Source organism: Micromesistius poutassou (assembly GCF_964030765.1).
Source record: "Micromesistius poutassou genome assembly, chromosome: 19".
Taxonomy (NCBI): Eukaryota; Metazoa; Chordata; class Actinopteri; order Gadiformes; family Gadidae; genus Micromesistius; species Micromesistius poutassou.
In genome coordinates, this window is record NC_140289.1 from 13881934 (window position 1) to 13897085 (window position 15152).

The following is a 15152-nucleotide window of genomic DNA, read 5'->3' on the forward strand; positions in this document are numbered from 1 at the left end:
CTACTTAATGACTGTCAGGGTCCTACGAGGCCAGGTACTGACCTGCTTAATGACTGTCAGGGTCCTACGAGGCCAGGTACTGACCTACCTTCTGGCTTTTTCTCTCACTTTTTTTTTTTTAATCTCACAAAGTCTTGCTGAAACCATCGGTTTTCTTTGTTTGTCTTTCTCTTTGTAATTCTTTCTTTCTACTTTCTTTCTTTCTTTTTCTCTTTTTCTGTTAATTCTTTATTTTTAATTATTAATCTTTTTCTTTCCTTCTTTCTTTATCCTATGATTTGTTTATTGAGTTTGATTCCATGCTCTGTGCCCGTCCTAGGTATGTGAGGATCTTTCAGAATGTTGACCTGTCCAGCAACTTCTACTTCAGGTAAGATTTGGTTCGGAGTCCCCAATTATAATACATGGTCCATTATAATACATGGTCCATTATTTTTTACCTTTTTACCTTTATTGCCCATATTAAACATTGCAGGCAATTTTAGCAGTAAAATACAATACAAATACAAACACACCGACACAAGCACTCTCTCAAGGAGAGGTTAAAGCAAAAAAAACAAAAGTAAATAAAAATAAAAGGTCACCTTGTGGTTTCAACAGATATTGGCTGCATAGAATTATGGTAGAGAAATAATTTCATATCACACTGTATGTTTAAATTATTATTCTAAATGAAGGCCTAGAATGACTAGAATCTTCATATGAACAGAGGTACTTTCAATTGTAAACTAGCAGTCATATTTTCCATTGTATGGACCTGATTTTTTGTATCCACTGAGCTCTTGTTGGGGGACTAGGCTGCATCCTGTAAAACGAAGGAGCTAATTCTTAATCAAACAGGTGTTCCAACCCCACTGACATTAACTAACCAAAATGTGGAAATTGTGAAATGTTTTAAGTATTTGGGTACAACCATTGATAACAAGCTAAACTTCACTGAGAATGTGGATGCCTTATGCAAAAAGGCAAGCCAAAGGCAGTTTTTAATTAGGAAATTGAAAAGCTTTGGAGTTAGCTGTAATATTCTTGAGAGGGCATACGTTAGCCTGATTGAAAGCATCCTTACTTACAACATCTCTATCTGGTATGGTCACTTGTTCTTTCACAACAGGAACAAACTAACCAGAATTGTTAAAATGGCAGGGAAAATTATTGGGCGACCCCAAAAAACACCAGACATTTTATACAGCACTGCAGTACAAAGAAAAACCATGAGTATATTAGATGATGACACCCACCCCCGCCATTCTGAATTTGAACTGCTTCCCTCAGGGCGGCACTATAGAGCACATAAGACAAGGAAAAAATATACAAAGACTCTTTTATCCCAAATGCGATCTCCATGGTCAACAAACCAAGGAAAGCTAGATGAAAGGGAGGTGTAGACTAGAGTGCCTTGAACGGGCTGAAACTGCTGCTGGCTGCCTTGTACCTGGTGTGTATACTTGTGTGTGTGGGCTAGAGGAGGGCGTATACTGTATGTGATGTGTCAGGGGGTATACATGTGATGTGTCAATCTGGTGGACATGCCTACTCAATGGAGTGAATGTGCTTGTTTTTATTCAGTGAGACCAAAGACAATTTTCATGGTGACATGACAAATAAAGTCTATTCTATTCTATTCTATTCTATCCAATTGGAATAGTAAGATTTTTTCTTGCAATCATTAACAGAATATGTAACATGTAACGTTGGTCCTTTTATAAAGCAAATTTTCAGGTGTTTTCTCCAATAACAAAAGTAAGGGATCCATACATGGTCCATTCTAGTACATGGTCCAATCGCGCCACTACACTTGCGCCCTGGAGAGGTGTGTCGGCGAAAAGCAGAGGCGTGTTCCGGTGCAAATGATACTTGGTGCTATTTTAGTGATCTAAAAAACAATCTCGCCAGTGACCCGCAAATACCTGGTCTAAATGCACTAGCGGATAGCGCAGTTGGTGTTGCTATTTTGATGTGCCATGGCAGGTCGGAACTGCAACACAAGCTTACACAGCTTACACAAACGATTAGCCTAATTTAAATATTATGATGTCAAAGATTGTTCATATTTGTAAAACTGCATAGAAATAGCATGTGGATTGTGGAAACTATATTTTTCCACAGGGGCTGCATGAATGAACACTGTAGTAGGCTAATGCCATGCGTTAAAATAATAATAATAAACTCAAGCAAAGTATATCCCAGCCTTCCAAAACAAAATCTTGTTTTAGGGGAAATGATAACGTTGGTTAAATTATTTGGTAAAGAACAGCTGATACAGCGGGAAGAAGTTGTATTTTTAAATCAATGCATCTGCAAACACCGTACAGCAAACACATATGTTCTTGACACAGACATCGTGTACAAGCCCATAACTTTTAGGATTGATGAGTATTTGATCGTGAGAAAACATAGTTTTACCGCAAGTGAGTGTTTAAAAGAATGAATGAATGCGGGTGATGCTTGGTGCACGTGTGTGCGCGCCCATCTGTCTAAACACATGCAAATTAAACACGTAATGCATAATACAGTCCATGGCGATGTATATTAACGGGGGGACACGTGCATATTATGAACACAAGTCTATAACGATAATATATACAATACTGGTACCAAACGATGTTTGTTAATGTATTGCCACATATCATTAAATAGACCCACAGTTGAGCCAACAGGACCGCATATCATGGGCTATGTGTTAAGTTCTCTTTGCCGAAATTTATATGCCATATTGAACCTCCGCCATATTGGATTTAATCCAAACTCTAGGAAGATATCACAAATTTCATCCACTTTTCACAGAACTTGGAGGAGATGATCTTCAGACCGCACAAACTATACTTGTCCGATTTTTCAATTTCAAATTTATTTGCCAGTGAAAGCCAATCAAATATGGCGGCGAAGCCGCAAAACAGGAAGTGAGCTAATATCTCAGCAATGCTTTGAGTTTACGTAACCAAACTCAATACCATTAGTCAGGACACTGTCCAAATCACACTTCCCAATTTTTATGCAGATGCTTGAACGCTCCACCACCACCAGTTCAATGTTGGACATGCATTCATGTGCTTGATCCTTGACTCGTCTGTCTGATTTTCACAATTGATGTAGCGTCTGAATCCTTCAACCATCCCACTCACAGCAATTCTTTTGCATATGCATTGAACTCTCTAGCGCCACTACCAGTTCAAACAGGAAGTTAATCCATATCTCAGCAACGCTTACACGCATGGAAACCATACTTGGTACGTGGACTCGTGGCATCATCCTGAATGTGCATAATACATTTGTTAATCTTCCATCACAAGGGACGCTATAATTAGCCAAACTTTTCTGTATCAACACTTTGGTTCCCTATTATAATGCATCAACGTTTGCTGCTCAGATCAGTATGTTCTAGCTTGTGAACCAGAGCAATGAATGGATCTGAGAGCAAGATTTGTACAGGAACTCATGAAGACATTTACTGCCAGTCACTTCATTGCCCCTATCAGTATAATGGCCATCAGAGGAAGAGGACGTCTCTGCATGTAGATATTAACATCAGTCCCATGTGCCTGGCCAACATCGCATGCCAAACAACACAAAAGGAAAATGATAGTTAAAGCTGTACATGAAACGGGATCACTGTAACTCCTCTCTGACAGCACCGCTCCACACACACCCTGTTCTCTGTTTCTTCAGTCAAGTGTTCATCTTCATTTGATCGGCCATATTACCATTTATTTTTGGCAGGCGAATTCAATACATTTTGCCTCATTCATTCATTCATTCATTATATAACATTGTCTAAGTTTGTCCAACTTGTCGATGTTGTTACTAGCCACTGGTACTGCTAGTTTGCGTGGCAAAACATTTAAAAAAAAAGGTTTCAAAAGCTTATATATGTCTCTTACCATATTGCTACATGGTTTCTTCTGCTCCCAGCTATAGCTACGACCTGAGCCACTCGCTGCAGTACAACCTGAGCCTGCTGCAGAGGCCCTGGGAGCTCAGCTCCACGGCGGAGCCCTCCGCCGACGAGGAGCACCCCTCAAAGAGCCGCCAGGACAGCTTTGACATCTTCGAGGACGAGGGACTGCCCATGCAAGGTCACCGTCCACCCCCCGTTACATGAATCGTGTGTAGTGATTGAGTCTGAAACTGAGACCATGCCAATCTCCTGACTTCTTTGTTGTCTAGAATATTTTATCTGTATTGCATCCATTGTATCCATTGCAGACATTTCCACCTCCCCCCATAGTGTATCGCAAATGAACTTGGCCTCTCCTGTCCTGGCAGACTTTAGCCGTGGCCGACCCACACCTCTCCACTACGGCCACTCTCCTTTGTCTCTAAGAATCATGTTGTGTCCTGAAATCTTGACCGAACTATTTCCCCATTGTCTCTGGACATGTTCCGTGTTGCCACATGTTCCCCGACCAGCTGGCCTGTTCATAGTTTCACCCGGTGACCATGTGTTGGTAACTGGTTGTGGTGACTGGTTCTGTGCTGTTCCCAGTGGTGACCGGGCTAAAGAACGAACCCTACCTTAAGTACGTGTGGAACGGGAAGCTCCTGGAGCGGGTCAAGGACGTCGTGCATCATGATTGGCTGATGTACATCATCCACGGCTTCTGCGGCCAATCCAGTATCCTTTCTTCAAAACCGCGTCTGCTTTCTTTGGGTGTGTGTGGTGTAATCAACACGAGTGCATTGGGTTTGTCATGCTATGGACGTTACATATGGAGACATAGTGATTAATATGCTGCATTGGTTAACGTTTTATAATGCATCTTTTTTTGTTACATTTCAGTGAACTGTATTTAATTGTTAATTATTTCATTGTCACCTTTTTAATTGTTGAGTGCATCAAATGCATAATTTTTAGGTAACATATTTAAGTACATATATTTTCCAGAACTTGTGCATAACCAACTATGAGGTAGAAATCAGACAAAACAAACAAAATTGCAATTAAAAAATGGTGATCTGCTAAACGGGGGCCAGGAAGGACGTCTCCCACCTGGTCAGTGAACAGTGGGTTAGATGGTTGGACTGGTAGCACAAGGTGAGGTGTATTTGGGTTTTCTTCTTGTAGAATGCATTTCTTTTTCTTATTTTTCTAATGACTGTAGTGCTGATTCATTACTTTCGGTGCATGTGCAGAACATAATCAACAGGCTTATTTTTTATTCTACAGCACAGTCTTGGGACCCATATTATAATGCTTAAGGCGTAAAGCTTCACTTTCATACAACATTCCCATCAGAAAAGGAGAAAAAAACATTCATATTTCAAGATAATGTTGTCGTCTGTTCGCTCTGTGATGCAGTGCTGAGCTCACTGCTGGGCACCTCCCTTCATCATGGCCTGGGTTTGTAGTTAAACTAATTAGTAATGCTAATATCCTAATCAATGTCTCTGTCTGCAACATGAATTGAGTCAATTCCTGGGAAATGTACAAGCACATCATCCCACATAGATCTCGGGCCTCGCTCACTAGAGGAAAGATGTTGATGATGTTGATCAGCTAGAAAAAAAAGATTTCAAGTGTCCGGTTGCACACCACCATCAGCATTATGATACACATCGATTAGGAGACGTGCTGTTTTGCCCCTCTTTGGTTGAGGCTGGTTTTAAGTCGTGTTCCCTAACACCAACCATGCAGAGCTCGTCATCTACGGGCGGCCAGTCCATGTCACCCTCATCGCCAGGCGCTCCAGCAGATTTGCTGGCACTCGCTTCCTCAAAAGAGGAGCCAACTGTGAGGTAAAAGAGTGTGTGTGTGTGTGTGTGTTGTGGTTCTAGGAAAAACATAGATGTCAGACTCGTTGACAGTTTGCTTCTAATGAGCCCACGCTGATCATTACATTTGAGCAGATTAATTTATTCTCCTCCTACTGTTCACCAGAATGACAAAGTGGTGGACCACGCCCTTTCCTCTGAGGCTTGCTGATTTGTTTTCTTCGGTCTGCACCCAGGGCGACGTGGCCAACGAGGTGGAGACGGAGCAGATCATCCACGACGCCTCCGTCATGTCCTTCACAGCGGGCAGCTACTCGTCCTACGTCCAGGTGCGGGGCTCCGTGCCTCTGTACTGGTCCCAGGACATCTCCACCATGATGCCCAAGCCGCCCATACGACGTGAGTCCAGGTCCCCACCACGCAGGGCACCAGGGTGGGTAGGCCGTCTGCTGGAGGACGTCCACCACGCAGGGCACTAGGGTGGGTAGGCCGTCTGCTGGAGGACGTCCACCACGCAGGGCACTAGGGTGGGTAGGCCGTCTGCTGGAGGACGTCCACCACGCAGGGCACCAGGGTGGGTAGGCTGTCTGCTGGAGGACGTCCACCACGCAGGGCACTAGGGTGGGTAGGCCGTCTGCTGGAGGACGTCCACCACGCAGGGCACCAGGGTGGGTAGGCCGTCTGCTGGAGGACGTCCACCACGCAGGGCACTAGGGTGGGTAGGCCGTCTGCTGGAGGACGTCCACCACGCAGGGCACCAGGGTGGGTAGGCCGTCTGCTGGAGGACGTCCACCACGCAGGGCACCAGGGTGGGTAGGCCGTCTGCTGGAGGACGTCCACCACGCAGGGCACCAGGGTGGGTAGGCCGTCTGCTGGAGGACGTCCGGAGTGAACTGGATCAGGATGCTGAGCTTTATAACGACCAAGGGTGAAGTTATGATTGAATAAGTATTACACTTGATTAGTAAATTACACTTATGCATCTGACATGTGCCTAAATAACCTACATTTACACCCCTAATTAACTTTACCCTGTTCCTATTACTGGTAATGCATAATTTGCATGCAAATCTATATCCACCCCCCCGGATCAGAAGATGGTATCTCCCCTAAATAGGGAGTTGGATCGTCCTCAACCAGCCTGACGTTTTGTATGGAAGTATATACAAATAATTCACCCTGAACGCAGTGGGTTCATTACGCTAAAGTTATATAAATCTATATAAACAACTACCATAGCTCTCACTCATGTGAATAGGCACTCAATACTGTTATGGAAAGTATTAATAATGCATGAACATAAGCTCATCTCTTCAGGCCCTGACACACCAACCAGATTATCAGTCGTCAGACAGCTGGCGAGCTATGCGAGAGTCTGTTGGGTGTGTGCAGTGACCTGAGTCTGTTGGGTGTGTGCAGTGACCTGAGTCTGTTGTGTGTGTGCTGTGACCTGAGTCTGTTGGGTGTGTAGTGTGACCTGAGTCTGTTGGGTGTGTGCTGTGACCTGAGTCTGTTGGGTGTGTAGTATGACCTGAGTCTGTTGGGTGTGTGCAGTGCGATCAGCCGTTGGTGATCTCCTTAAGCCGTCTGTGTTCTTTTCAGCCGATCGGCCATGACCGAATCGGTCCGGCGATGGGCAGTGGGAATGGTGCCAGGGCCTTTCGAGGGGGCAGGTCGCCTGATCTGTGTTTGACAAAACAAAGATGCAACTATGGGAGTTGATCAACACTCGTTTGGAATAGAACGTATGTCCATGGCTTGGCCCATTTTCGGCAGTGCCAGAGTGGTCGAGTGATTTACATCTTCGATATAAACCATGCCAACAATTAACTTGGGCCTTGGCAAACTTGCTAAATCCATTGAAGAATAAGTAATCCAAATTGTGAAGAATATACTGTGTCCTCCAACAAACCACTTTTGGTTATCTGGTTGCGATAGGATAATATCTATGATGCAGGGTTAACTAGCTTCATGAGCTTGCAGATACACATAGACATAATATTAACATATTCATTGACACATTTGCAAAAGCTTGGCTCGCACCTCATCCTTTCATATTCACCACAACCTTTTGAGGTGATGAGAGTTGAAGCCAGGACACCCCCCTTAGTTTATCTTTTCATGACCATGTTTGTCTCACAAAGGGAAATGTCAAATGAATGACCAACATGCCCAGTGCCTCCCACTGGTCCCTTTATGGGGACTGACTCCACCCACAGCAGTCCACATTTACATTTGTGTGCATTCCATGTTTCTTCAAATTATGCATTTGTACAAGAAAAAGGAAAGAAAGAAATGTTGCACATTCCATTTGCTTGCATAGTTTTTTTTTGCATCTGGAATGGTTTCTAAGTCAGTATACCCAATATGATAATATTTATATCTATTTATATTTGTTATATTTGTACCTGGAAAGCTTTTCACTATACATGGTATTGTGCAATTGATGATTAGAAAACCTTTGTGCAATTATGTTAGCACAGCTAAAAACTGTTGAGTGAAAGTGTCAGTTTTCATGGAAAACATGGAATTGTGTGGTTGAGCCCAAACATTTGAGGGTTACGGCGTTCAGCTGGAAGCAGAAGAAGGATCCGGTCATCCCCCGTTCGTCTGAGAAGCATCATTACTGTTCTCTTTTAAATGACCAGTCAGCCACTAGTCAACCAGTCAGCCACTAGTCAACCAGTCAGCCACTAGTCAACCAGTCAGCCACTAGTCAATCAGTCAGCCACTAGTCAACCAGTCAGCCACCAGTCAGCCACTAGTCAACCAGTCAGCCACTAGTCAACCAGTCAGCCACTAGTCAACCAGTCAACCAGTCAGCCACTAGTCAACCAGTCAGCCACTAGTCAACCAGTCAACCAGTCAGCCACTAGTCAACCAGTCAGCCACTAGTCAACCAGTCAGCCACTAGTCAGCCACTAGTCAGCCACTAGTCAACCAGTCAGCCACTAGTCAACCAGTCAGCCACTAGTCAACCAGTCAGCCACTAGTCAACCAGTCAGCCACCAGTCAGCCACTAGTCAACCAGTCAACCAGTCAGCCACTAGTCAACCAGTCAGCCACTAGTCAACCAGTCAGCCACTAGTCAACCAGTCAGCCACCAGTCAGCCACCAGTCAGCCACTAGTCAACCAGTCAGCCACCAGTCAGCCACTAGTCAACCAGTCAGCCACTAGTCAACCAGTCAACCAGTCAGCCACTAGTCAACCAGTCAGCCACTAGTCAACCAGTCAACCAGTCAACCAGTCAGCCACTAGTCAACCAGTCAGCCACTAGTCAACCAGTCAACCAGTCAGCCACTAGTCAACCAGTCAGCCACTAGTCAACCAGTCAGCCACTAGTCAACCAGTCAGCCACCAGTCAGCCACTAGTCAACCAGTCAGCCACTAGTCAACCAGTCAGCCACCAGTCAGCCACTAGTCAATCAGTCAGCCACTAGTCAATCAGTCAGCCACTAGTCAACCAGTCAGCCACCAGTCAGCCACTAGTCAACCAGTCAGCCACTAGTCAACCAGTCAGCCACTAGTCAACCAGTCAACCAGTCAACCAGTCAGCCACTAGTCAACCAGTCAGCCACTAGTCAACCAGTCAACCAGTCAGCCACTAGTCAACCAGTCAGCCACTAGTCAACCAGTCAGCCACTAGTCAACCAGTCAGCCACTAGTCAACCAGTCAACCAGTCAGCCACTAGTCGACTGGAGGACTGGATTTGAGCCACAATCCCTTCCTCCAAACATCTTCTCTGAGTTGAATGGGTTTTGTCTTTGACTACACACACTTTAAGGGCACATGGTCTGTTATGTTTATTATGTTATTAGTTGCTCATTATAACGCTTGTACACAACGATGATACTAAGTATCACAGAGTTGGCGTGGGTGGTAACCCTGACAATAACACGCCCACTTCCTTCCCAGAATGCATTGTGTTTAACCTGATCTGAGTGTTTGGATTCCAGCTGAAACCGGGGCTTCGTTTACACTCGAGGTGAGGCGGCTTGAGGTGTAGCCGCCATGAATATATTAAATGTGATCAAGGAAACTATTTGACTGTTTCAGTCAGGTTGGCTGCAAGCCGCCACACGAGGCCTCTCGCAGGCTTCCTGTTTGGTTACGAGGACATTGTCCCCGACCAATAATCAAGGACAACGTGGGCCTACAGATTGGTCTAAACTAATGAATAATGAATAACTAATGAAGCCAAAAGAAAGCAAAAACGCCCATTGACGGATATGAGCCTCCCTCCCTCTGTGAGACTGTCTGTCACAGAGGAGGAGGAGGTGTGTGTGTGTGTGTGTGTGTGTGTGTGTGTGTGTGTGTGTGTGTGTGTGTGTGTGTGTGTGTGTGTGTGTGTGTGTGTGTGTGTGTGTGTGTGTGTCGTGGTTCTAGGAAAAACATGGATGTCAGACTCGTTGATATTTTGCTTATAATGAGCCCACGCTGATCATTACATTTGAGCAGATTAATTTATTGTGTGTGTGTGTGTGTGTGTGTGTGTGTGTGTGTGTGTGTGTGTGTGTGTGTGTGTTCCCAGTGGACCAGGCGGACCCCTACGCCTACGTGGCCGCGCTCCACTTTGACCAGATGCTGCAGCGCTTTGGATCGCCCATCATCATCCTCAACCTGGTCAAGGTAACACACACACCCTCCGGTTCAACCATAGGGTCCCCCGTGTCCTGGTCCAGTGAGTCCTGGTCCAGAGGCTGTAGTGTCCTGGTCCAGTGAGTCCTGGTCCAGAGGCTCTAGTGTCCTGGTCCAGTGAGTCCTGGTCCAGAGGGTGTAGTGTCCTGGTCCAGAGGGTGTAGTGTCCTGGTCCAGTGAGTCCTGGTCCAGAGGCTGTAGTGTCCTGGTCCAGAGGCTGTAGTGTCCTGGTCCAGAGGCTGTAGTGTCCTGGTCCATTGAGTCCTGGTCCAGAGGCTGTAGTGTCCTGGTCCAGTGAGTCCTGGTCCAGAGGCTGTAGTGTCCTGGTCCAGTGAGTCCTGGTCCAGAGGCTGTAGTGTCCTGGTCCAGTGAGTCCTGGTCCAGAGGCTGTAGTGTCCTGGTCCAGTGAGTCCTGGTCCAGAGGCTGTAGTGTCCTGGTCCAGAGGCTGTAGTGTCCTGGTCCAGTGAGTCCTGGTCCAGAGGCTGTAGTGTCCTGGTCCAGTGAGTCCTGGTCCAGAGGCTGTAGTGTCCTGGTCCAGTGAGTCCTGGTCCAGAGGCTGTAGTGTCCTGGTCCAGTGAGTCCTGGTCCAGAGGCTGTAGTGTCCTGGTCCAGAGGCTGTAGTGTCCTGGTCCAGTGAGTCCTGGTCCAGAGGCTGTAGTGTCCTGGTCCAGTGAGTCCTGGTCCAGAGGCTCTAGTGTCCTGGTCCAGTGAGTCCTGGTCCAGAGGGTGTAGTGTCCTGGTCCAGAGGGTGTAGTGTCCTGGTCCAGTGAGTCCTGGTCCAGAGGCTGTAGTGTCCTGGTCCAGAGGCTGTAGTGTCCTGGTCCAGAGGCTGTAGTGTCCTGGTCCATTGAGTCCTGGTCCAGAGGCTGTAGTGTCCTGGTCCAGTGAGTCCTGGTCCAGAGGCTGTAGTGTCCTGGTCCAGTGAGTCCTGGTCCAGAGGCTGTAGTGTCCTGGTCCAGAGGGTGTAGTGTCCTGGTCCAGTGAGTCCCTGTGAATGTGTGTTGTGGGTTGTGTGTTGTGTTGTGTGGTTGTGTTGTGTTGTGTGGTTGTGTTGTGTTGTTGTGTGTTGCGTTGTGCATTGTGTGGTTGTGTTGTGTTGTTGTGTGTTGCGTTGTGTTGTGCATTGTGTGGTTGTGTTGTGCGTTGTGTGCAGGATTCTTTTGCTCTATCTTAAAAACAAGACACCATGTGTATTTCTAGCAGGCAACTGAAAAGTGCTTTAAAAACCTTCAAATAGAACGTGATTTATGGGTTTGAATGTCAATACCAAACGTGAATTGATTAAATCAGGACGTGTCATTATGAGGAAGAACCCCAGTCTCTGTTTGAGGCAGGAGATTAATATTTTTTATTGATTATGATTGGTTGTCTTTTTTAATTAGGATAGGGCAGAAAAGCAGAGTGAGATTGCTTTAATACTGCGTAATAACATGGAGCTCGCTAGAGCTAATCTCATTGTAATACAATCGAGGTACAGTGAAATTTCTAATGAGATTGTTTTGGTAGATTTAATAAACCTCAGAGCCGCTGATTAATTTTGTTCATTTTATACTGTTTGTAGAGCAATTCCTGGTACAACAGACTGTTGTAGTGGACACACTACAACAGACTGTGTCCACTACACACTGCGTCCACACTGTGTCCGTCTGACCCTCACCCCTGGGCAGACGGCTCATAGGGAGCATGTGTGTCAGCCTCCCTGATGGCCGTCCCTGGAAGTACTAGCTAGCGTCTGGACTGTGGCCCGGCGTATTACAGGAGATAACGCTGTCTTCCCTTTTCTGCGTCTTGTGTTTTTTTTTTTTTAGAAACGGGAGAAGAGGAAACACGAGAAGATGTTGAGCGAGGAGCTGCACCCGGCAGTGATCAACCTGAACCAGTTCCTCCCGCCAGAGCACTGCATCGACTACATCGCCTGGGACATGGCCCGCTACACCAAGAGGTACACTGTTTACATTATTACTGTGATATAGTGAGACAGAGGGGGGGACCACGGGCAGGAGGCCGCCCCGGGTCGCTGTGGTCAGGGCCTTAACGGTACGGCGGTACCCGGGTCGCTGTGGTCAGGGCCTTAACGGTACGGCGGTACCCGGGTCGCTGTGGTCAGGGCCTTAACGGTACGGCGGTACCCGGGTCGCTGTGGTCAGGGCCTTAACGGTACGGCGGTACCCGGGTCGCTGTGGTCAGGGCCTTAACGGTACGGCGGTACCCGGGTCGCTGTGGTCAGGGCCTTAACGGTACGGCGGTACCCGGGTCGCTGTGGTCAGGGCCTTAACGGTACGGCGGTACCCGGGTCGCTGTGGTCAGGGCCTTAACGGTACGGCGGTACCCGGGTCGCTGTGGTCAGGGCCTTAACGGTACGGCGGTACCCGGGTCGCTGTGGTCAGGGCCTTAACGGTACGGCGGTACCCGGGTCGCTGTGGTCAGGGCCTTAACCGTTTAACTTTGGTTGTTGTGATGTCATGTCTTGTGATGTCATGTCAGGAGGCAGTAGGGGTTAGTCTGCAGACTATCTGTAGACCACGAGGTGCCTAGCCTGCCTCCCTGCTCCTCGTTGACATGAATCTGGATAATGGAACCACAGGTAGAATGGGGATGTTGTGCAACAGTTGAGTCACGGTGCTGATCAGTGTGGGTGACTGTTTTGGAGCTCTGGTCCCCTTGGGGATTGGCTGAGTGGGTGGGCAGTCCCCATTGTGGCTGGCCCCCTCTCACCCAGGCTCTGCTCTCCTCAGCATTACGCTCGCCAGACGGTTCAGCCGTGCAGCCCACACATGGCCATGAGTTGGCCTCATTTTAAAAATGTCAACCACTGCATAACTGTGCCAACGAAATGAAACACAATTATTTCAAGGTACACACTTTATTGATGGAAATATCTGCCGCTGTATGTCTATTTAATGGACAGCCTTCCCCTGATGCTGGTTAATGATTCAGTCGGGATCAGTTTTCCATACATGTTAATTATTACATAATGAATTCCAGCAACTGATTTGTCAATCATGTTCTTAAGGTAACGAATTGTTGATTGTTGTTGAAGTTCAAAACAGTTGTGTTTCTCTCCTTGCAGTAAACTCTGCAACGTGTTGGACCGCCTCAGCATGATCGCCGAGAACGTGGTCAAAAGAACGGGATTCTACATCAACCGCTGCGACTTCTACTGTCACACCCTGAGACCTGACGAGAGGTACGCCCTCAGTCAGTCACACAGCTAGATATACAAGATATACTTATATATATAGAAGTAGAAATAATCACCTGGCGTTGGGACGTTCTGAAGAGAATAAATCAGATCAGACGATAAACAGACCATGACATAATCACATTGTCCCTTATTCCTTCTTCCTCTCTATCTCTGTCATCGTGTCTCTCCCTGCCCAGCTGTTCTTGTGCCGATGCTTTGCACAATGCTTGGGGTTTGCATGCACATCATGGCTGCCTGGCGTGTCCCGCTCCGAGTGGAGCTTTGGTTGTGCCCGTCCTCAGAAGCTACGAGTCCTCACAATGCATTCTGCCCATGAAGGGAATTCTAGGGGTGTTGAGTTGGCACTGAATCTGTGACAACAATGTTGGAAAGAAGCCACCGCGGTCCCTGTTTCTACCGTGGTCTGAAGGAGATATCACCTCGGCTTATTGTTGACATCGTTCAAATCCAGACGTTTTCTCTGGTTCTCCCTCTGAATCGTCGAGTAACACTCCGAGGACCCCGACAACTGTCAACAAGGCTGTTGAAGCTGCTTGTCTGCGTGCCTGTGTTAAAATAAAGTAGGGCTCCGACTTTATATAATCCACGCACTTTATTCCGCCCACCGACAACATAGGGAAGTGAAACAAAGCGTGTCATTATTGGCTCCTGTTTTAAAGTGGCACAATATTCTTTCAAAGCTCTATCCCACTACCCTACTGGGAGCCTCATGTGTTGAACTGGTGCAGAGCCCCTTTAGACTCTTCTGGTAACCTGTCAGCTCATAACCTGCTCATGTGTTGAATGATTGAATTAAGAGCAGGGTTCTGTGTGTGTGTGTGTTGTAACAGGTGGGGGGACGTTGGCGGTCACAACACATCCACAGGACGTCTCCAGGTATAGAGTGAAGCCCAGCGCCTCCAGTGCAACAGCTCTGAAGTCTGATCTGTTTACCTGACCTAACACGTGATGATACATGACGCACCCACACACATCATCAATGTTGTGTATACTGGTGGAAATAAATATAAGGAATATAATGTAAGGATATACACATGGTACTTTAGCCAATACTGGGAGGAGAACATTAATTTGTGTAGTCTTAAGTTGCATTGAGAGGAGTTCATATCACTCTTCTTCTCATTCAGTACGTTTACATGCACAGCTTAATCCCATTCAAGCTATAGTTCCACTGTGCTCTGCATTTGGACAACTGCAATTGTCCGGTTATACATGGCGCTGAGTAAACCGATTCATTGGCCGAAGCGTGTCATATGTCGTATGATAGGTGGCGCTGTGCCCATTTCAACTAGTGGTAATAGAGCCACCGGCTGACCTCTTTACGTCACCAGCAACAAAAAACTCCGCATTCAAGAAAGCTGTTTTCAGTAGACAGCTGTCAGTTCACTTCGGGTCCGTGTTCCGACCTCTCGGTCGTATGCGGACTCCTCCGGCTGCTCTGCCGCTGCAGCCGCAGCCGGAGGAGTCCGCATACGACCGAGAGGTCGGAACAATGGAGCGTCTGAGAAATTATATGGACCCGAAGTGAACTGACAGCTGTCTGCTGAAATATCGCTTTCTCCTCCATGTTCGTTTCAATCTGGACTTCAGAGAGTCA

General features: G+C 46.8%; 1 protein-coding gene across 1 annotated transcript in view; it reads left to right on the forward strand.

Annotated features, from left to right (window-relative positions):
* Window positions 1-15152, forward strand: part of fig4a (FIG4 phosphoinositide 5-phosphatase a) — a 40262-nt gene that overhangs the window by 5205 nt on the left and 19905 nt on the right. The window contains exons 5-13 of the mRNA XM_084483633.1: window positions 320-370; window positions 3910-4073; window positions 4484-4612; window positions 5633-5733; window positions 5946-6108; window positions 10243-10340; window positions 12159-12292; window positions 13421-13537; window positions 14386-14431. Of these exons, the coding sequence (XP_084339759.1) occupies window positions 320-370; window positions 3910-4073; window positions 4484-4612; window positions 5633-5733; window positions 5946-6108; window positions 10243-10340; window positions 12159-12292; window positions 13421-13537; window positions 14386-14431 (1003 nt within the window). The remainder of the gene's footprint in view (window positions 1-319; window positions 371-3909; window positions 4074-4483; window positions 4613-5632; window positions 5734-5945; window positions 6109-10242; window positions 10341-12158; window positions 12293-13420; window positions 13538-14385; window positions 14432-15152) is intronic.